This window comes from Oncorhynchus tshawytscha, linkage group LG24, assembly GCF_018296145.1.
Source record: "Oncorhynchus tshawytscha isolate Ot180627B linkage group LG24, Otsh_v2.0, whole genome shotgun sequence".
NCBI lineage: Eukaryota > Metazoa > Chordata > Actinopteri > Salmoniformes > Salmonidae > Oncorhynchus > Oncorhynchus tshawytscha.
The window spans coordinates 19,485,084-19,509,247 of record NC_056452.1 but is presented as its reverse complement, the minus strand read 5'-3'; the positions used below and the strand labels follow the sequence as shown (position 1 = coordinate 19,509,247).

At 44.8% G+C, this 24,164-nt stretch overlaps 1 protein-coding gene across 2 annotated transcripts in view; it reads right to left on the bottom strand.

The window, feature by feature from the left end:
- Positions 1 to 24,164, bottom strand: part of grid1b (glutamate receptor, ionotropic, delta 1b) — a 380,700-nt gene that overhangs the window by 137,588 nt on the left and 218,948 nt on the right. For both annotated transcript variants that reach the window (XM_024386514.2, XM_024386515.2), the window contains exon 4: positions 5,795 to 6,000. In XM_024386514.2, the coding sequence (XP_024242282.1) occupies positions 5,795 to 6,000 (206 nt within the window). The remainder of the gene's footprint in view (positions 1 to 5,794; positions 6,001 to 24,164) is intronic.

The following is a 24,164-nucleotide window of genomic DNA, read 5'->3' as shown; positions in this document are numbered from 1 at the left end:
TCTAAATCAAACATAACGTTCCGTGTGCCGTCCTCAATCAAAATGAGATAAAATGTCAAAGATTTTCCTTGCATTAGCGTTAGTGTGTGTGTTTGTGTGTGTGTGTGTGCGTGCATGCGTGCGTGTGCGTGTACGTGCGTGCGTGTGTGTGTGTGTGTTTGTGTGTTTGTGTGCGTGCATGCGTGCGTGCGTGTATGTGTGTCGAGAGGGAGAGTTAAGTGTGTGTGTGTGTGTGTGTGTGTGTGTGTGTGTGTGTGTGTGTGTGTGTGTGTGTGTGTGTGTGTGGAGAGGGAAAGTTAAGTGTGTGTGTATGTGTTACTGTGTTATAAATATGTGTTTATACTCTCCTTCGATGCTCAACCACTGATTCTCAGACGGAGCTACTGCGGGATCAGGACCAGGCCGTCAGGGTGTTTCTTGTCCTCAAGCTAAACATCCGACTGCCCAATGGCGGCGGCGTGGGATTGCGGAAAGAAACGCTGGAAGGTCTCTTTACGAAAGACCTTGAGTTTTGTCTCATAGCTCACCAAGGAAAAATGCTCACTAGGTCTGTGGCTGTCACGAAATTGTGTCAGCCGGTGATTGTCAAGCAAATAACTAACAGTCTCATGGTAATTGACCGTTAATTAACATAAAAACATTTAGCATCTCCTGGCTTCCGCACAGAGCCTACAAGCCATATTTAAAAGTCTTATAAATCCATGCAATATGGCCTACACCTTCACAGTAAATCCATGCAATATGGCCTACACCTTCACAGTAAATCCATGCAATATGGCCTACACCTTCACAGTAAATCCATGCAATATGGCCTACACCTTCACAGTAAATCCATGCAATATGGCCTACACCTTCACAGTAAATCCATCATTTATTTTAGACAGGTCTAAAGAAGCATGATATGAAGAAAAGAAGAGCATACTCTGAGTTGTCCTCCATAAGATGGAGCCAGAGAGGATGGCTGTAAGGGTTTTCCTCCTCCTCTTCTGAGGAGGTGTAGCAAGGATCGGACCAAGAGGCGGGGTGGTAAGTGTCCATGTTTTTAATATGAAAAAACTCAACATGAACACTAATACAAAAACAATTAACGTGAACAAAACCGAAACAGAACCGTGTGGCGAACAAACACAGACACGGAAACAATCACCCACAAAACAACAGTGAAACCCAGGCTACTTAAGTATGATTCTCAATCAGAGACAAATAACGACACCTGCCTCTGATTGAGAACCATACTAGGCCGAACACAGAAAACCAACCTAGAAACACAAAACATAGAATGCCCACCCAACTCACGTCCTGACCAACTAAAACAAACAAATAACACAAGAACTAGGGTCAGAACGTGACAATGGCAGATGTTTTAGGTGCCCCAGGCCGATTGTGTTTTTTGTTAGTTTATGTGTGTTGTTTGTAACTTATTTTTGTACTTATTTTGTACATAATGTTGCCGCTACCATCTCTTATGACCGAAAATAACTTCTAGACATCAGGACTGCGATTACTCACCATGGAATAGCAGAATCCTCTATTTCCTTTCACGACTCTGACGAGTCAGACGCGAAGGATACACTTATTCCTCGGGAACAGGCCCCCGATCCCCATGATCTGCATGAAGTGGAGGCAAAGGTCGGGCTGCCTTCTGAGAATTTGTAGGCGATCATAAGCCATAAGCAAACAGGAAAACGCTCACCCAGAGGCGGTGCTCCTAGTAGGGACTTTAATGCAGGGAAACTTAAATCCATTTTACATTTGTTAAATGTGCAACCAGAGGAATAAAAACTCTGGACCACCTATACTCAGACACAGAGACACATACAAAGCTCTCCCTCGCCCTCCATTTGGCCAATCTGACCATAATTCTATCCTCTTGATTCCTGCTTACAAGCTAAACTTAAAGCAGGAAGCACCAGTGACTCGATCAATAAAAAAGTGGTCAGAGGAAGCAGATGCTAAGCTACAGGAATGTTTTGCTATCACAGAATCGAATATGTTCCGATGGCATTGAGGAGGACACCACATCAGTCATTGGCTTCATCAATAAATGCATTGAGGACGTCGTCCCACAGTGACTGTACATACATACCCCAACCAGAAGCCATGGATTACAGGAGGCATACACTCTGAGCTAAAGGCTAGAGCTGCCGCTTTCAAGGAGCGGGACTCTAACCCGGAAGCTTATAAGAAATCCCGCTATGCCCTCCAACGAACCATCAAACAGGCAAAGCATCAATACAGGACTAAGATCGAATCGTACTACACTGGCTCTGATGCTTGTCGGATGTGGCAGGGCTTGCAAACCATTACAGAATACAAACGGAAGCACAGCCGAGAGCTGCCCAGTGACACAAGCCTACCAGATGAGCTAAACTACTTCTATGACCGTATCGAGGCAAATAATACTGAAACATACATGAGAGCACCAGCTGTTCCGGAAGACTGTGTGATCACGCTCTCCACAGCCGATGTGAGTAAGACCTTTAAACAGGTCAACATTCACGAGTCCGCTGGGCCAGATGGATCACCAGGATGTGTACTGCATGCATGCGCTGACCAACTGGCAAGTGTCTTCACTGACATTTTCGACCACTCCCTATCCGAGTCTGTAATACCAGCATGTTTTAAGAAGACCACCATAGTCCCTGACTCTGCTGCACAAGCTCTGTCAGGAGAAATGGGCCATAATACACCCAATTTATTGTGGGAAGAATTTTTACGAGGATTAAATGTCAGGAATTGTGAAAAACTGAGTTGAAATGTATTTGGCTAAGGTGTATGTAAACTTCCGACTTCAACTGTAATTTGCAAGGGATAGGATGATATTTTCACCCATCAGATTATTCTTGATTTAATCTTGTCTTTTTTTAATTAAATGTTTTTATTGAATATCCGAAACATACAATATACTTGCAGTGAAGCCACTCAACAACTACATCATACCAGTCATCCAACAGACTCCCATTCAGAGCGACACACAGAAGCATCCAGGGTCAATGCCCTGCTCAAGGGCTCGTTAACAGATCTCCCACCAGACTAAAACACAGGAACCAGAACCCTCCAAGATCCCCCACAGTACCCCAATAGCTGTCCCTCAACCATTCGAGATAAAAAATACAATTAATTCCATTCCCCATCCCCAAGAACCCCCCAATGCACCAACAACCAGGATAATGAACTAAAGAAAAAACAGAAAAAACAGCAAATAACAAGGCAAAAAAGGACATCAAGGACAACTAAAATCATAACAGCAATGCCAACTGTTTGGGTGAATGTCTGGCACTATTACATGTACAGTATGTGTGTGTTCTTGTATGCGTTTATTTGAATGAGAGTGTGTGTATATGCATGTATACAAACACCTGCACAACATCAGCCTCAGGCAAACCGGCATTAATTGTAAAAACACTGCCCCTCGGTATCATTCAAACATACGTTTGATTATGTTTATTTTAACCCTGTCTTTACAGATACTACATAATATATTTGTGACATTAGTTTTGATATAGAATGGACCATTATCATGCACCTGTATCGAAACAGGGGCATGCAGGAAAAAATACATGTAATTTATGCACTTAAATAGCGAACGAAGAATGTTTTTTCCCGTGGTTTATTTTCATGACGGCCAGGTAGGCTCTATTCTTGTTGTAAATATAAGCAATGTGCTTAATATTAGGAAAGTTGAGAAATAAATATAGTAGTTCTATAGAAAGCTGATAGGATCCTCCTCTTTTTATTAGAAGCCATCACTCTGTTTTCTCCCGCAATTGCATAGCCTATAGAAATGTTGCGCAACATGAGCTCATGGGCTCTCATGAAGTGTTTGATTGGATTTTCGAATACATTTGCATTGATGTCAGAGTGATTAGAGGGACAATAGAGTGCTGAGTCTCTGTCAGTTAGCAAGTTTGATAGGCTACTAAATGATCAGCAGCAGAATCAGAGCTTGGAGAACCTAATTACTGTGACTAAACGGTCATGTGGAATTTGACTGCTCTCATGACTCGTGACCACCGGTGTGGCTGTAATATGTTCACTGCAACAGCCCTAGTGCTCACATGTCACAACAAGACAGGTGTCTGCGTCATTTCATTTCTCAAACGGCATAAAGACTGCATCTTGCCCACCAGCACCCCGGCTATACATATGAACTACCTATGCACTGGCTGAATAGGAACACAACATATGCACTTAGAATAAAATAGCCTTGCTCAAGGGCACAACAGCAGGAGATGGGAGTTCAGTTCCATTTTTGTGTTGCCCTGGCCCAGGGCTTGAACCAGCAACCTTCTGGCTGCTGGTCCACCTCTCCATGGCTCCTGCTTCACTGTAAGGGGTTAAAGGCCATAAAGCAAGCATAACAGCATGCCATGAAGTCACAGGAGAAGGAAGAAGAAGAATTCCAAATAACACACCTGGTTGACAGAGCTGCTAACTACAGCCAGGTCTAGACAACTTGGGAATCAGAGAGGATCAAGAGGCCTTAACCCGCCAAGTTGAAGGGAAAGTCACTTGTCAAACCATTGCAAAGCCAGTGGTGCAGCATTTAACACTCGTCATTAACCAAGGAGTCTAATTCTCCCCTTTAACCAAAAGAACACACCAACTTAAAGACAGACAGTCTGTATGTCTGTCTATCTGTCTGGATGCTGGACAGAACAGATGTAAGTACAGCAGACTCTGTCCAGACAAACGGACGGACAGACAGACAGACAGTGTTATTTTGCTGTATGATCGAGGAACAACGTGTCTGTTTTAAAGAGCAGTACAGCTAATTAAAATATTCAGAAACATTTCTCGGGAGAGGCAGAGTAGCGTTGGGAGTCGGAGTACGATGAAGCATTAAAGCAACTAGCTGCCATCCAGCGGCCAGTTCGATGCAGCTGCCGACTCAGAGAGAGGTGCCACGGTTACTCCTTCCCCTCTGATTGGCTGCTAAAATTAAGACTTCTAAAAATACAGCCTGCCTTGGCTGAGGCTTGGAGAACTGACACATCCATATGCATGAGAACCGTGTTCCGTCTCCACTCTGTCTGTTAGCCGTGGACAGGCCATCTGCTCTGCTCTGCGGTGCTGAGCCTGAGTCCCAGGACACATCTCCGGGACACGTGACAGACTGAGCTATAAGGAGTCATGCGTACTATCTAATGATAGGCAATGCCCCCATGCCATATGGTGGCCTGGTCCAGTGGGGGAATACCAATATGATCACAATCGTCTTGAAGAACAAGAGGCCATGTCCTCCTATAATCTCTACCCAGCACAGCCAGAAGAGGACTGGCCACTTAACAGAGTCTGGTTCCTCTCTACGTTTCTTCCTAGGCTCCTGCTTGTTTATGGAGTTTTTCCTAGCTACTGTGCTTCTGCATCTGCAATATGCTTGCTCTTTCGGGTTTTTAGGCTGGGTGTCTGTACAGCACTCTGTGAAAACCTCTGTTGTAAAAAGGGCTTTAAAAAATAAACGTGATTGATTAATTGACTGACAGTGTGTCATGGAGGTCAATACTACTTGTCTTACAAGTACTGTGTGTGTGGGCAACTTGGTGTATGGCTATGTGTGTATGTGTGTTTCTGGTTTCTGTTTGTATGCACAGAGCAGGTAAACTACATGTGTGTATGTGTGCTCAGACATACCTGCGTGTGTGTGTGTGTGTGTGTGTGTGTGTGTGTGTGTGTGTGTGTGTGTGTGTGTGTGTGTGTGTGTGTGTGTGTGTGTGTGTGTGTGTGTGTGTGTGTTTGTGGACCCACGAGCATATGTGTGTGGCTATATCTAGGCCTAAATGCTGCCACGTACCTGTTGGATGAAGACCTGAGCTCCTCGGGGGCTGAGCAGTAGGATGGCCCGTCTCAGTGTGTCCCTGTAGCGGTTGAGCTCCTCTGTCCTCATGGTGTTGAAGAGGTTCGAGAAGACCTTACTGATGTTCCTGTCCACTCTCTGTAGAGATACGTCCAGCCCCTGCCGAGACGTCTGGTCCAGGAAACCCTGTAGGCCGCGGATATCTGAGGGGAGGGAGGAGAGGCGGATGAGTGGGGTTGGACTGACTGGACTCACTGACTCTGAACCCACTGACTCTGAACTCAGAAACCCCTCCATCCTCCTGCAGATCCCTATGAGAAATTGAAGCTTAATGTATAATTAGGCATCCATTGCACTTTCCACTCAGATTTCACTCAGATTCCCCTTTCAATAGCATATTACAAATCAAAGTGTATTTGTCACGTGCGCTGAATGTGAAATGATTACATACAGGCCCTAACCAACAGTGAGATTTTCAAGTAAAAAATAGGTATAGGTATTAGGTGAACAATAGCTAAGTAGATAAATAAATACAACAGTAAAAATACAGTGAAAAATAACACCTAGCGAGGCTATATACAGTAGCGAGGCAATATACAGGCAACGGTTAGTCGGGCTAATTGAGGTAGTATGTACATGTACTGTAAGTATGGTTAAAGTGACTGCATATATGATAAACAGAGAGTAGCAGTGGCGTAAAAGAGGGGTTGGCGGGTGGCGGGTGGAGGGTGGCGTGACACAATGCAGACAGTCCAGGTAGCCAATATGCGGGGGCACCAGTTATTTGGGCTAATTGAGGTAGAATGTACATGAATGTATAGTTCAAGTGACTATGCATATATGATAAACAGAGAGTAGCAGAGTAAAAGAGGGGTTGGGGGGGCAATGGAAATAGTCTGGGTTGCTATTTGATTACTTGTTCAAGAGTCTTATGGCTTGGGGGTAAATACTGTTGAGAAGCCTTTTGGTCCTAGACTTGGCACTCCGGTACCGCTTGACATGCGGTAGTAGAGAGAACAGTCTATGATTGAGGTGGCTGGGGTCTTTGACAATTTTTAAGGCCTTCCTCTGACACCGCCTGGTGTAGAGGTCCTGGATTGCAGGCAGCTTAGCCTCAGTGATGTACTGGGCCATGCGCACTACTCTCTGTAGTGCCTTGCGGTCAGAGGCCGAGCAGTTGCCGCACCAAGCAGTGATGCAACCAGTCAGGGTGCCAGAGATGTTGTAGTTGTAGAACCTTTTGAGGATCTGAGGACCCATGCCAAATAATTTAGTTTCCTGAGGGGGAATATACTTTGTCGTGCCCTCTCCACAACGGTCTTGGTGTGTTTGGACCATTCTAGTTTGTTGGTGATGTGGACACCAAGGAACTTGAAACTGTCAACCTGCTCCACTACAGCCCTGTCGATGAGAATGGGGGCATGCTCGGTCCTCGCTTTCCTGTAATCCATAATCATCTCCTTTGTCTTGATCATGTTGAGGGATAGGTTGTTATTCTGGTACCACCAGGCCAGGTCTCTGACCTCCTCCCTATAGGCTGTCTCGTTGTTGTCGGTGATCAGGCCTACCACTGTTGTATCATCTGCAAACTTTATGATGGTGTTGGAGTTGTGCCTGGCCATGCAGTCGTGGGTGAACAGGGAGTACAGAAGGGAACTGAGCACACACCCCTGAGGGGCTCCAGTGTTGAGGCTCAGCGTGGTGGATGTGTTGCTATCTACCCTCACCACGTGGGGGCGGCCCGTCAGGAAGTCCAGGATCCAGTTGCAGAGGGAGGTGTTTAGTCCCAGGTTCCTTAGCTTAGTGATGAGCTTTAAGGGTACTATGGTGTTGAACGCTGAGCTGTAGTCAATAAATAGCATTCTCACATAGGTGCTCCTTTTGTCCAGGTGGGAAAGGGCAGTGTGGAGTGCAAAAGAGATTGCACCATCTCTGAATCTGTTTGGGTGGTATGTAAATTGGAGTGGGTCGAGGGTTTCTAGGATAATGGTGTTAATGTGAGCCATTACCAGCCATTCAAAGCACTATGGTGGTCTGCTTAAAAAATGTTGGTATTACAGACTCAATCAGGGACATGTTGAAAATATCAGTGAAGACACCTGCCAGTTGGTGAGCACATGCCCGGAGCACACGTCCTGGTAATCTGTCTGGCCCCGCGGCCTTGTAAATGTTGACCTGTTTAAAGGTCTTACTCACGTCTGCTGCGGAGAACGTGATCACACAGTCGTCCGGAACAGCTGATGCTCTCATGCATGCCTCAGTGTTGCTTGACTCGAAGCGAGCATAGAAGTGATTTAGCTCGTCAGGTAGGCTTGTGTCATTGTGCAGCTCGCGGCTGTGCTTCCCTTCGTAGTCTGTAATAGTTTGCAAGCCCTGCCACATAAGACGAGCGTCGGAGCCGGTGTAGTACGATTCAATCTTAGCCCTGTATTGGCGCTTTGCCTGTTTGATGGTTTGTCTGATGTATACAGCTGGCTGAGTGCAGTGGCTGACTGGTGATAAATAAACAGCCACGAAAGGTATGGATGAAAACTCTCTTGGCACATAGTGTGGTCTACACCTTATCATAAGATACTCTACTTCAGGTGAGCAAAATCCAGAGACTTAGACTTAGATTTCATGCACCAGCTGATCTTTACAAATATGCAAAGACCGCCACCCCTTGTCTTACCGGAGTGTGCTGTTCTATCTAGCCGGTGCAGCGTATATCCGGCTAGCTGAATATCCTTGTCGTCATTCAGCCACGATTCCGTGAAACATAAGATGTTACAGTTTCTGATGTCACGTTGGTAGGATATTCGTGATCGTAACTCGTCTAATTTATTGTCCAATGATTGCACGTTGGCAAGTAATATTGACGGTAACGGCAGCTTTCCCAGTCGCCTTCTGCGTATCCTTACGAGGCACCCCGCTAAATGACCTCTGTACCTGCGTCTCTTTCTCTTGCCAGTGATGGGGATGTTGGCCTTGTCGGGTGTTTGAAGTACGTACTGTGCGTCCTGCTTGTTGAACAAAAAATCGTAGTCTAATCTGAGGTGAGTGATCACTGTCCTGATATCCAGAAGCTCTTTTCTGCTGTAAGATACGGTTGCAGAAACATTATGTAAAAAATAAGTTACAAATAACGCAAAGAAAACCCACATAATAGCACAATTGGTTAGGCGCCCGTAAAACTGCTGCCACATCTTCCGGCGCCATTTTACAATATTTTGACTAAATGTAAAAGTAAATGTAATCTTGTCACTGTGATCGTTACAACATGGTACTTCTATTGTTAACCCATGACTAGAATACAAAAATAATGCATTCTCTACATGCTGACAAGGACTGTAATGTACATAAATGCACACAAAAAACACCATGCTTTGAACTTTTGCAGTGTTTTGGCTTGAATAACAGCAGAACAGAACATAGCAACCCTGATCCCACACTGTGGAGTAAATTGCCTGCCTGCCCATCTCCGCTGTAGGCAGTTCAGTGAGTGTTCAGCTGAGGGAGAGTTGTGGAGGAGGCCTGGGTAAATCAATGCTTACTTTATTGTTTTCTCGGGGCTTCTTACTCACAGTCCTAGCCTATCCTGTGGGCTCTTGTAGCTAGCACCAAGGCCCCCTATATACAAGTCATCTTCCTTTGTCTGGAGCGGTTTCATTGCTAGAATTACATCTTATTTGCATCATGTTGAATGCTCTTCTTGGTGTTATAACTTCTTCAGCTATCACCCAAGTGAGAAGTTTGAAATGTCTGGGAAAGAGAGTTGTGTGGTGACAGGTGGGTTATTTCAAAAAAATCTCTCCTTCTCCTCTTATCTATTTGGATTGACATGTGCCTTGTGGTGAGTTATGTTTGGCTCTCTACCGTACTCATATGCTGCTTCCTCTCTCCGGAGTGGCAAAAACTCGGCTTAGTCTATGTTTCCATGGTGAAAAAGGAGACAATACCAGGTCTTCTCACCAATGCCGGTTGTTATAGTCTCTACAAAACAACAACAACAAACTACAAACATGTCTCTCGCAATTACCTGTTGTTGATTCATCATCAAGGGTACAGTTAGCAGTTCCTTGTGTGGGACGCATTCCTCGTCAGAGAGAACCTGGAAATGATCTGTATTAATCAAGATGCTAGCACCACTTCTTGGCTTGAGGAGGAGATTACTATGTCATACATATGACTGCTAATGTCTAATCCCTTTTCTTCCTGTAACCCCTGCAGGTATAGCACTTCATGCCTTGCTGTGAAACTCATTACACCGTGCAGTTTGCATGTTTTTTCCCCTGTTATTTTTATACCGTATGGATATTGTGAGACTTAAGGTGTTCTCTTATATTTCACGTGTAGGTCATATCCAACAGGACTGAAGTACTGTAACTCAACACCTGCAAATATAGAGTGATACATACTTTATGGTGGACCAGAATCGGGGGGAAACCCCAGAAACTGCTCTGTATCATTCAAAGCCTAACTGCTGGTGGGATCGAGAAATCCTTGTTTATGAAAATTTGAGATTAGTATTTTCCTCACTTTCCCTCAACTAATCCCTACAGATTACAGCCCAAATCTTTTGTTGGCTGCTCAGAGAGTGGCAGCAATGGGCTCCACAAAGCTCCCTCGCCTCGCCTCAAGGACTTCAGCAACAGCTGCTGTGGTCCCAGTGAAATTTAACTGAGACACATGGGGGAGGGGGGGGGATCATAACAAGTAGCATAAGAGATAACCATAGAGGAGCTGGGGAGAAAATCCCATCAAAGAGGGCCCATCTCCAGTCATCTCTCCACTGGCGGGTAACAAATTAGATTTTACAGGGGATTTTATTCTCTCTCTCTCTCTCTCTCTCTCTCTCTCTCTCTCTCTTTTGTGATGTTATTAAAAACTGTATAGACCAAATACTGTAACTTGGAAAGGATACCCCTTTATCTGTCAAGTTTTCATCAAATATGATGTGAATACTATATAAAAAGTGATGAAGCTATTTGTGTTAAGATAGGAATGTGATTTTAGTTTTCTAATGAGATAATAGTTTTTGATAACCTTTGCATATTAAGTAGCCACACCACGAGTGAGGTCAGAGAACTGGTCAGCATGATGGAACGTCCCTTTTGAACAAGAGTGCATAAAGGCTTAGAAGAGTAATCAACCTTTAGACCAGGAAACGTGAGGCAGAGAGCTGCATGTTTGGAATGGTTGACGCTTTGAAACTCAACAAAGAAATTAACTCACCTTCCTTTGGACCAGAGAGACATAGAGCTGCAGCTCATGTCCATTGTGGTCTGAGTCCTGAATACCAACACGAGGAGGAAGTGGCAAGAAGCTCACCTCAGAATATCACTGGTACTACTAAGTAGCTGTTTTGAGGAATGAACAACCCATGGAGACTGGACAACTAAGAAGAAGGACATTGTGACCTCTGGTGGACAATCAGAGCATGTACAAGTGGGCCTCGGAAAGGCCCCACAAACATTCCAAGAAGGCTTAGTTCCGACAGAGAAACAGCGAACGGCATTCAACACGTAAATACATTCATTATTTCTTATTCCAAACTGGCGGTGGACCATGTGCAAGGTATATGATTAATGTGAAGACAGTTCTAGAATGTATCCACGATAAGTGTCCTGTTTCAGTCTCTCTCTTCCCCCCTCTCCATCTGTTGTAACAAGCTGTCATATCTTGTCAGTCCACTAGGGACCTTTGTCTCGTGTAAGTATGTATGTGTGTGTGTGATTTCTGTGTTATTATTTAGTTAGCTAGTAAATAAATTATTAAACCAATTTGTGTACTACTGAATAATGCACAGGCTGGGGTTTTTGCAGATCCAAGAAGGTTACAATCGTTCAGAATGAGTATTTGATAAGAGGTAATGATTAATAAGATGACTGTTTATCGATGAAATAGGTAAAGACCTTATAGAGTTTAATTTGGGAGATGGTGGCTCTCTTAACAACTTCTTCTGTGGTGCCCCAAATCCTAATGAGCTAATTGTTACATGATTAATTATAATCGGGTAACATTTAAACATAGTTTATTGGTTAAATAAATAACAGTCATCAGATTAATGAAAGTAAAGTCACGACACATTCTAGTTTGCTCTGCTTTTTTGTAAATTCTTTCCAATGTGTCAAGTAATTAACTTTTTGGTTTCTCATGTTTTGGTTGGATCTAATTGTGTTGCTGGCATGGTGCTCTGTGGGGTCTGTTTGTGTTTGTGAACCGAGCCCCAGGATCAGCTTGCTTAGGGAACTCTTCTCCAGGTTAATTTCTCTGTAGGTGATGGCTTTGTTATGGAAGGTTTTGGAATCGCTTCCTTTTAGGTGTCAGTAGAATTGAACAGCTCTTTTCTGGATTTTGATAACTAGTGGGTATCGGCCTAATTCTGCTCTGCATGCATTATTTGTTTTTTTTACACGTAGGATATTTTTTCAGAATTCTGCATGCAGTCTCAATTTGGTGTTAGTCCCATTTTGTGAATTCTTTAATTCATTATACACTCTCTAATAGCTAGCCAGTCCTCTCCTCTCTCTCTCTCTCTTTCTGTTTCTTTCTCATTCTCTCTGCTATCCCTCTCTCATCTCCCTCTCTCCTGCTCCTATGATGTGAGTCATCATGAAGGCTGCTACTACCACGTGAGGAGAGCACACACACACATCCACCAGCATGCACAGGAACACGCACACTAACCCCAGCCACACACACAGAGACCTCCTAGGTGATGAGAGGTGCTGTGTGATACAAGCTGACAGCCCAAATATGGGCTTTTGTGTAACAGTGCTGCTGCCAAAGCAATGGATCGAGACAAAAGCATGCATGAGAGGCGACTATGTGACGTCCTATTGCAATCATCCATCCCTCCTCTCAACACTGCATGACATAGTCAAATGAGTCAGATGATGTCAGTGGATGGGTTGTATATGTAATCATAACAGTGCTACAATAGAACAAGGAAACAACCAAACATTCCATCACACAATCATCAAACTCTGCATGGAGATGTGCAAGACAGAGGAAGTCATAGCATTGCAAAACGAGGCTTCACATTCGAGGAGGGGATATGTTGCGTCATTCTTTGCCACTGGCAGCCTAGAGGAACTTCAGGCTGACCCCAGGCACAAAGGCGTCAGAGGAGGGATGGAGAGATGAAAGGATAGAGGGATAGAGAGATGGAAGGATAAAGGGGTGGAGAGATGGAAGGATAGAGGGATAGAGATATGGAAGGATAAAGGGGTGGAGAGATGGAAGGATAAAGGGGTGGAGAGATGGAAGGATAGAGGGATGGAGGGAGGAAAGGATAGAGGGATAGAGAGATGGAAGGATAAAGGGGTGGAGAGATGGAAGGATAGAGGGATAGAGAGATGGAAGGATAAAGGGATGGAGAGATGAAAGGATAGAGGGATAGAGAGATGGAAGGATAAAGGGGTGGAGAGATGGAAGGATAGAGGGATAGAGAGATGGAAGGATAAAGGGGTGGAGAGATCAAACTAGTAAGGGAAACAGAACAGCTCATAGGATGATATCACAAGCTGTAGTTGATGTAGGGTTTAATCTGTTAGAGGTTACATCACACCTCGTGATTTATGAGTGGGGCGTGGCATGAGGTGATAAAATGAGGCTATAAGATATACAAATATAACAAATATTGTAACTGTGGGATCCATGATCTGATTGATTTGATCTGGAAGGGTTGGTGTGTGTGTCTGTCTTTCATGAATGTGTGAGGGGGGGTTGTTAGTCGGATTAGTTTAGGCAATCAAGGCTGAGAGTGTCACGTTCTGACCTTAGTTCCTTTGTTATGTCTTTGTTTTAGTATGGTCAGGGTGTGAGTTGGGGTTGGTAGTCTATGTTCTTTTTTTCTATGTTGTGGTTTTGTGTTTGGCCTGGTATGGTTCTCAATCAGAGGCAGGTGTCGTTCGTTGTCTCTGATTGAGAATCATCCTTAGGTACCCTTTTCCCCCACCTGTTTTGTGGGAAGTTAACTTTGTCTTTGTTCAGGGCACAGAGCCCAAAGCTTCACGGTTTGGTTTTTGTTCTTCATTTTGTCGGCGTCATTTTTGAAAAAAGAGGAAATGTACGCTTACCATGCTGCACTTTGGTCCAGTCCTTCAGCCAGCCGTGACAGAGAGGCTGTATCCATTGATAGGATGTCCTGCTCTTTGTGTCATGCACTTTGATCAGACAAATGTTCAGACTTGATGGTTGTAACAGCAGAAAGACAATAGGGTAGGTGTCTGGGGAGGAATTTTGGGGTGGGTGTGTTGATTCTATATATTTTTTTTCGTCCTATTTCAACAATGTTTCATTTACTAGCAAAATATGTGCATTTTTTTTACAAGTATGTGGAACATTTCCACACCTCTAAGCACAAAAATGTAATCAGGTCATCAAAATGCTCATGTTTCAAAACTATACGGATATTTTCAATTGACTGAGTACAACAAAGAAATACACAAAGTCATTTGCTCACTGCTCCAAATCCAAATCTGCTTTTCAAAATGCAATATTCACTTCACTTTCGATTGGATTTTCTTGTCATTTGTTAACAATATAATTAACTATCACTTAATCAAACTTCTCAGATCTGCTAACTTCAGAGACAAAATTATGTAGTGCCTAGTGAATGTACACTACATGACCAAAAGTATGTGGACACCTGCTCGTCGAACATCTCATTACAATATCATTGGCATTAATATGGAGTTTGTCAACCCTTTGATGCTATAACAGCCTCCACTCTTCTGGGAACATTGCTGGAACATTGCACAGGGAACTTGGTTCCATTCAGCCACAACAGCATTGGTGAGGTCGGGCACTGGCTCGCAGTCAGCGTTCCAATTCATCCCAAAGGTGTTAGATGGGGTTGAGGTCAAGGCTCTGTGCAGGCCAGTCAAGTTCTTCCACACTGATCTGGACAAACCATTTCTGTATGGACCTCGCTTTGTGCATGATGGCATTGTCATGCTTAAACAGGTAACAGGTATATTTCACTGGTCATCCCCAAAGCCAACACCTCCTTTGGCCGCCTTTCCTTCCAGTTCTCTACTGCAAATGACTGGAACGAATTGCAAAAATCACTGAAGCTGGAGTCTTATATCTCCCTCACTAACTTTAAGCATCATCTGTCAGAGCAGCTTACCGATCACTGTACCTGTACAACACCAATCTGTAAATAGCACACCAAACTACCTCATCCCCATATTGTTATTTACCCTCTTGCTCTTTTGCACCCCAGTATCTCTACTTGCACATCAATCACTCCAGTGTTAATGCTAAATTGTAATTATTTCGCCTCTATGGCCTATTTATTGCCTTACCTCCCTACTCTTCTACATTTGCACACTGTACATAGATTTTTCTATTGTGTTATTGACTGTACGTTTGTTTATGTGTAACTCTGTACTGTTGTTTTTGTTGCAATGAATTGATTTATCTTGGCCAGGACGCAGTTGTAAATGAGAACTTGTTCTCAACTGGCCTACCTGGTTAAATAAAGGTGAAACAAAAATAAAAAATAAATTTAATAAACAGGAAAGGCCTTCTCCAAACTGTTGCCACAAAGTTGGAAGCACAGAATGAATTATCTAGAATGTCATTGAACGCTGTAGCGTTAAGAGTTCCCTGAAACTAAGGGGCCTAGCCCGAACCATGAAAAACAGCCTCAGACCATTATTTCTCTTCCACCCAACTTTAGAGTTGGCACTATGCATTGGTGCAGGTAGCGTTCTCCTGGCATCCTCCAAACCCAGATTCATCCGTCGGACTGCCAGATGGTGAAGTGTGATTCATCACTTCAGCCGACGTGTGGCATTGCACACGGTGATCTTAGGCTTGTGTGCAGCTGCTTGGCCATGGAAACCCATTTTATGAAGCTCCAGTTCTTGTGCTGACGTTGCTTCCAGAGGCAGTTTGGAATTCGGTAGTGAGTGTTGCAACTAAGGACAGACGATTTTTGCTTCAGCACTCGGCTGTCCCGTTCTATGAGCTTGTGTGGCCTACCACTTCGCTTAGCCGTTGCTGCTCCTGGACGTTTCCACTTCATAATAACAGCACTTACAGTTGACCAGGGCAGCTCTAACAGGGTAGAAATTTGACGAACTGACCTGTTGGAAAGGTAGTCACTGAGCTCTTTAGAAATGGCCTTTACCGAGAAAGGTGCAACAAACCAAAATCATCTAGTCAGCAGCAGTCCTGTGGGCGAAACCAGCTTGTTGATGAGAGGTCGAAGGTGAATGGCAAGAATTGTGCAAGCTAACAGGAGGGGCACAAACAGACAAATAATGGAGCAGTACATCAGTGGTGAGCGGACCGGCACCTCGGAACACACAACTCGTCAGTCTTTGTGGTGTATTTCAGCAGTTTACCACACCGGGTTCCACTCCTGTCAGCTGATAACCAAAAGAAGCAGCTCCAATGGGGACGCGATCACCAGCACCGGACAATTGAGGGGTGTAAAACGTTGCCTGGTCCGAATAATCCCAGTTCCTGCTGCGTCATTCCTGATGGCGGAGAGGATTTGGCGTAAGCAGCATGAGTCCATGGACCCATCCTCCCTGGTGTCAAAGGTACAAGCTGATGGCAATGGTGTAATGGTGTGGGGAATATTTTCCTGGCACACAATTGTCCCTTGATACCAATTGTGCTAAATGTGACAAAAAATTCCTTGGTCAATTGTGAGACAAAGATGTGTTATGCCCTTCATCAGTGGTAGTGTATTAGGATATTTGAGGAGCACAAATCAAATTAAATGATGTAGTTGATGTTTTTTAAGGCCCTTTACAACACTGCTGAATTCCCTACTACTGAATAATACTTCAGACAAAACACTGAAGTTGGAACACAATCTGTATTCAAGTTATTCCATACAGCGAATAAGCATATACACTTTCTGAAAGATTTAGCTGATGTGATTATATTTATTTGTGTTTTTCCATAATCGGTTGTTTATAGATATGGATTTCGTTTGTAGCATGTGTTACAATTGCATAATCTTTTTTTGGGGGGGGGGGATATGTTTTGAGCATGCTTACATTTCTATATACCTTTTTAAAATGTTCAGTCACAGGATGCGTGTCAATAAGAAGTAATATAACTGTGTCGTATGACTTTACAATGTGCAGTTACACTACACCACATAGCTTTATAGGAATCAGTTCCTAATCTACATAAACTTCTTCATGTTGGCCAAGTTTTTGTATTTCAACATTGTAACATATTCCCCAGTGTTCTCCATATCACATCTTGGGGAACATTTTTACCCACCCTTGGTTTTTGATGGATACAACATGAGAATACATTGGCTATTATAGCAGCCCCAATTCACATGTTTATACTCCAAAAGTACGTTTTTACATGGGAGTGAAAATTTGTTTATATGTTAAACTGTTGAGAAAAAACCCTATGGTGAAGCAGAGAGACTGATGTTTTATAAAACACATATCCAGAAGTCTTGTTCTGGCAATAACCAAGTACTTTTAAAGGATGTTACAATATATATTTTTGTTGTCAAGATACGTCAGTACTGTACTACTACACTAATACTATATTGTAACATACTACTATCGAAGATGGTTGAAAATGGCAGATTTGGGCACTGATAAGCACCTAAACTGGATCGCAGTAGCTGTACAGTACCATGATATAAATGACATCAGAGCTCAGGCTCTGCACTTCACAGCACTTTATGGGTTTTGATTGATAGCTGTTCTGAATTTGAGCACTGCACGTGACAGAAGTTGGAGGGAGGGGGGAAACTTCTTGTCACGTGTGGTGCTCAAGTTCAGAGCGGCTGTCAATCAAAAGACGTACAGTGCTGTGAAGTGCATAGCTTGCCGAGTGCTGGGATGAGTGCACATTTTGCTCCAATCCCCACAAAGGACAACGATTTTAATTATGCCACAATGATACTCACAATTGTTGTTTTTTATGTGTAGATGCATTTTATTTTCTATATCCTGCTGTTTTGAAGAAAAATTGTGACTTATACATTTTTATCTCTGCTGACAGGTGTGACATTTTGCCTTTAGGAGACATATTTTTCTCTTTGTGGATGAGAGATTTCTGCTATTGAATATCCATAAAAACACCTGGTATGACCTTTCAGATAGCTGTGAGTAATGAGCAGAGATTGGACCGGAGGAAGTCGGAAGGCAGATGATGGAATTCAACAGAATAGAAGCCGCCATACAAAGCCACCAATGTTGATGCTGTGTTGTCATTGACAAACCACTGTGTCACGTTCGTCGTATGAATCGGACCAAGGCGCAGCGTGGTATGTGTACATTCTTTAATATTATAAGAATGAACACTGAACAAACTAACCAAAATAACAAAACGACACGTGAAGCTATACAAAGGAATGCTGACAGGTAACTACACACAGACAAGAACCCACAAACACCAAAGGGAAAATGGCTACCTAAATATGATCCCCAATCAGAGACAACAATAAACAGCTGCCTCTGATTAGGAACCATATCAGGCCACCATAGACATACAAATGACATAGACTTACAAAACCCCAAGACAATACAAAACTAGCATAGCCACCCACATCACACCCTGACCTAACCAAAATATATAGAAAACAGAGATATCTAAGGTCAGAGCGTGACACACTGCCCGTACACTTGCACACACACACACACACACACACACACACACACACACACACACACACACACACGGTTCTTATTCTAAAACTGGAAGGAACTAGCTAGCCTGAGTGCCAGTCTGTTTGTGCTACCATGCCAACTCCTTGTCACTCGTTGTCACGCCAATCATTTTAGTTTTGCTTGACAATGACAGCATATAGGCAAGAGCACAAGCAGATCTGGGACCAGGCTACAGAAGGAGACAACAGATCTGGGACCGGGCTATAGAAGGAGACAACAGATCTGGAACAGGCTAGGAATAATCTACCTGTGAGGGGTCTACCTGTGAAGCGCTATTTATTAGTGGTCCTTTGTAACTCAGTTGGTAGCGCATGGCCCTTGTTATGCCAGGGTTGTGGGTTCGATTCCAGGGACCACCCATATGTAAAAAGTACATATGTACACATGACATCTGCTAAATGGCATATATTATTACTTAATAATCTATTTTTTCTCTCTCCTTTTTTAAAGCCATTCTGTTATTGTGCATGACCATAGAAAAAGGAGCTGCACGCGTTTCAATGTATTTCGAGTGAGAACAGTTTCTCTCTGGGCTCAGCTCAGTCTCTTCACAGTGTTGAAGTATGAGGCTCTGCTGGAGAGAGCAGCTAGCAAACTCTGTCCTGGTCCTGCACTCTCCAATCTGTCACCACCATCTGCCCTCAGGGCAGAGAGAAGAACCTTGGAGACAAGGGTTGTCATCTCTCTGTGATGTCATCCGTCTGTCTACACGCCTCGCACTTCACCGGCCAACTGAGGAGAGAAAGAGGGAAGAATCGCTCGCCATAAAAAAGTGAAGAGAAAAGATGAGGGAAAAAAAGAAAGGAAGCACCTTGGACAGCCAATTACCTCGTGTTGGAGAAATACTACAGAAATGCTACCTTTTACGAAAGCCATTCTCACACCTCCTGGAAAACAATTACACTCACAAGAGCCATGGCAGTAATGTGATGAGCATGTTCTGGAATGGTGGGATTTAATTTTGTGATTGTATAAGTTAACAGTGTGTTCTCTCCTTTGACTAAACAAGCATTAAATGCAAAATTGCTCACACTGTCACATTGTATAATGGTAGAAGACAGGAGCAGGAATACGTAATAGGGTGTTTAATTTCGCCACCCAAAATAAATTACGTCATGAAAACGACGGGGACGAAGCCCAAAACAAACACGTGTCTGTATAACACAGGGATGCAACCCAAACAAAAGAGCGAGGTGTACCTGTAAATAATACACGGGACGAGACCCGTAATAACAAGTGCGCAACAGAACACAGGTACTCACAAGACCAACAGACATGGAGACAACAATCGACAAGGACAATGGGGAACAGAGGGCACATATATACACATACTAATCAGGGGGAATGGGAACCAGGTGTGCGTAATAAGACAAGACAAGACAAGTTTGGTGGTAATGAATACAATCCAGTGATGCCTAGAAGGCCCGTGACATAGACCTCCGGGGCTGGTGAACGGAATGAATAGCAGTACCGGGGGGATCTGTGACAGTACCCCCCACTGACGTGCTGCACCAGCAGCGGGACGACCACAGAGATGCGGTGCGGGTAGGTCAGGGCGTCGATGGTGAAAATCCCTGGTCAGCGAAGTGCCCAGGATGTCCACCGCAGAAACCCGGCACCGCTCCTCTGGGCCAAATCCCTCCCAGTCGATGAGGTACTGGAGACGTCCCGCCCGACCCTCTCGATTCCAGAACTTCATGGACCGAGTACGCCGGACCTCCCTTGATGTCCAGAGGAGGAGGTGGGGCGTCACTGGGTCTGGCCTCGGCGAGGGGAACAGGCACCACTGGCCTGAGGAGAGACACATGAAAAGTTGGGTTCATGCGGTAATCAGCAGGGAGACGCAAACGGTAAGTTACCTCATTAACCCTCCTCAGGACTTTAAACGGCCCCACAAATCGTGGGCTCAGCTTCCGGCAGGGCAGGCGGAGGGGCAGGTTCCGGGTGGAGAACCAGACTCAGACACCTGGAGAGAAAACAGGTGCCGGGTGGCCTGTTCTCCGTGCTGATGCAAGGCCCGCTGGAGATGAGTGTGCGCAGCATTCCAGGACTCCTCAGCTCGCTGAAAACACTCGTCAACGGTAGGGGTCTGGCTTGGATGCCAAGGTGCCAGGGTCGGCTGATACCCCAAAACACACTGGAAAGGAGTGAGGTTAGTGTAGGAGTGGCAGCAGGACTGCTGCGCGTACTCAGCCCAAGGTAGAAAATCCGCCCACTACCCTGGCCAGTCCTGACAGTAACACCTCAGGAGCCTGCACAATTGCTGATTGATCCTCCCCACCTGCCCATTAGCTTGAGGATGGTACCCGGAGGTGAGGCGAACTGAGGTGAACTGAGAGCCACGGTCTGACACAATGTCCTCCGAGATCCTGTAGTGCCGGAAGACTTTCGTAAAAAGAGCCTCCGTGGTTTGCATGGCCAGGGTCATTGTGGAACCGGCAGGGGAAGGAGCTTTCCACAAGGGAGGTGTCTGGTTGTCTTTGACTGGGCACAGATGGAGCAGGAAGAGACGCAAACCCCAGCATCCCTAGCCAAGGTGGGACACCAGTACTTCAGACAGTATGTGCCCAGGTAAGGATGTGGTTCCGCACACCCGTGTGCACGTAGGCGCTGTTCTCCGGGCACAGTGCAGGTGTGGGTTCCTTGCGCAGGTCCTGGCGTATGTCGGCATCTACGTCCCACACCACTGGTGCGATGATACGGGACAGAGGGATGATGGGGGTCTCCTATCCCTGCCTCTCCTCTGCGTCATAGAGGCAAGACAGGGCGTCTGCATTCACGTTCTTCGAGCCTGGCTTATAGGAAATTGTGAATTGGAACCTGGCCTGTCTCAGGTTTAGCCTCTTCACTGCCTTTATGTACTCCAGGTTGCAGTGGTCCGTCCACACCAGGAAAGGGTGTTTGGACCCCTCCAGCCAGTGCCTCCACACTTCAGAGCATTCATGACCGCCAAGAGTTCCCGGTCCCCTGCGTCATAGTTCCTCTGGGCGTGGCTCAGCTGTTTGGAGTAGAAGGCGCAGGGCCGCAGCTTTGGAGGTCTTCTAGAGCACTTGGACAGAACTGGCCCGACTCCTACTTCGGAGGCATCCACCTTGACAAAGAAGGGGAGTGAGGTATCAGGATGTGTCAGCACAGGAGCAGGGGTGTAGCACGCCTTCAGTGTCTCGAACGCCCTCTCCGCCTCCGCCATTCAACAAATCCGCTGGGGACCTCCTCTCAGCAGGGAGGTAAGAGGCGTGACTCCCGTGTTGAAGTCCCGGATGAACCTCCAGAAATAGTTGGACTGCTTTCACAGAGTTTGGGATGAACAATTACCTGACTGTGCTGACGCGTCGCTCCTCCATCTCGTAGGACTCGACCTGTGGCACCCCAGTCCTGGGCCCTTCCGGTCTGTTTTAAGATGACGGTGGCAACCCTTTCTCTCCCGGAGACAGACTCTGCGTGGTGAGTGAAGTACAGGTTGCATTGCAGAAGGAATCCCTTGCATCTCGCTGGCGCGCCGTCAATGCGCTGCGGGAGGGACAGGGATATTCCGCTGTCCGGCTCAGATGGGACAGAGGCAGGTAAGGTGGTGTGGCGGCTGGTGCCGGAACAACTCTCCAAACGCAGCATGGTTGCCAACACGCTGTCCATGGCGCTGCCGAGTCTGGAGTGATGGTCCTCGTGATGCTGGACTGTCTCTACGATGGTCGCCAGATCGGCCTTTCCCTTTGTCTCCATTTAGATGGGTCGATTATTCTGTCACATTGTATAATGATAGGAGACAGGCGCAGGAGTACGTAATAGTTTTTTTTATTTCTCCTCCCAAAATAAAAGATGTCATTAAAACAATTGGGACGAAGCCCAAAACAAACACAGGGTTGCACCCCCTTTTACCCTCAGAACAGCCTCAATTCTTTGGGGCATGGACTCTACAAGGTGTCGACAGGGTGCTGTCCGCATGTTGACTCCAATGCTCCAAGTTGGCTGGATATCCTTTGGGTGGTGGACCATTCACACAGCATGAAAAACCCAGCAGCGGTGCAGTTCTTGACACACTCAAACCGGTGCGCCTGGCACCTACTACCATACCCCCTTCAAATACACTGAAATATCATGTCCATTTACCCTCTGAATGATACACATACACATTCCATGTCCCAATTGTCTCAAGGCTTAACAATCATTCTTTAATTAACTTGTCTCCTTTTCTTCATTTACACTGATTGAAGCAGATTTAACAATCAGCCATGATTTAACAAACAATCAGAGATCATAGCTTTCACCTGGATTCACCTGGTCGGTCTGTCATGGAAAGAGCAGGTGTTTCTAATGTTTTGTACACTTAGTGTATATTTTCCCTCTACATAAACAACCCTTGAGACTGTAAACACCCAGATACCATGTAAGCGTCTTAATGTTTTCCAGTTATGAAGAGGGGAAGCTAGTTATGCTACTGTAAGTGTGGCTTTCCACGAGGTCATAAACAAAACTAACACAACTTTAAAAAGTTGGAGGTCCAAAGCAGTTTAAAAAAAATCTCAATATCAAATAATTTAAATTAAATACCTTAGTGTGATTGTTTTCAATTAAAATGGCAAAAAATCAACTAAAATAGCTTCATAGCAAAGAGCAATTTCTCAAGCAAGAATTTTGCTAGAACTGTCTGGGAGTGGTCTGAGAGGGGAGGAGAAAACTAGCTGTTATTGGCAGAGAGGTTTGAAACTGTCTTTATTATTGGTCTAACCACTAATTTACAGCCTAATGATGTCACCAGGCAGGCCAAAACTCCTTTCCACCAAAACAGGAAGAAATTTTAGGCGATCTTTTCAAACAGCTCTTACACTAAAAGAGCATTACCATCATTTTCACAAATTCACAGTATTCTTCCAACCGCATAGTGTGAATGTATACACTCAGTGGCCAGTTTAATAGGTACACCCCTGTTCACCAAAAGTTCCCTTGGTACCAATTGAGCAAAGTTTCCATGCTCCGGAGAATTCAGGCTGTTCTGGAGGAAAAGGGGGATCCAACTAATAAACTGGCCATTGAGTGTATATTAAACATAGGAAAATCTAGTTTTTGACTGCACTGGGCCTTTAATGAAAAATAGCCAAATAATCATGCAATACCAACCAGGTCAACTGACCCATGAGACCGTAGGCTAACTGTTTCCAGTGTCAGATAGAGGATAAGGGGAGAACAGCACCGTTTGTTTGTTCCTCTGATGACCCAGAGGGCGTGTATTGCCCTGCTTCCCGCATATCAAAAACAGCCAGGCCAGTAGATCCAGCAGGCCTCATGTAACCAGATTAACTGCATTAATATGTCAACTCTGGACAATCCCACGGACACTGGGTTTTCTGAAAGACAGCTTAATGACCCCTGAGGCTGGGTCTATGGAGACCCCTCTGAAGGCCTCTAAATGTGGGCCTGGGAATATAGGCTAGTGTGTGTCTGTTTATTTATTTGTTTATTTGGATGCAGAAGCAGCAGCTACTCTTCCTTAGGTCCACAAAACCCACAAAACAATGACAAGTAACAAAACACTGACACACTGATAGACAAGAAAACTCACAATTAAAAATCAATCAATATATAAACAATGCAACAATGCCAAAATCATTTGTGTTAGATTGTGTCTGTGTGTGCATGTGTTTGTGTGTGTGTACCATCACAGTACCCATTGTTCCATGAGTTGTTTTAAAAAAAAAAAAATGTACCCCCTAAGGTAG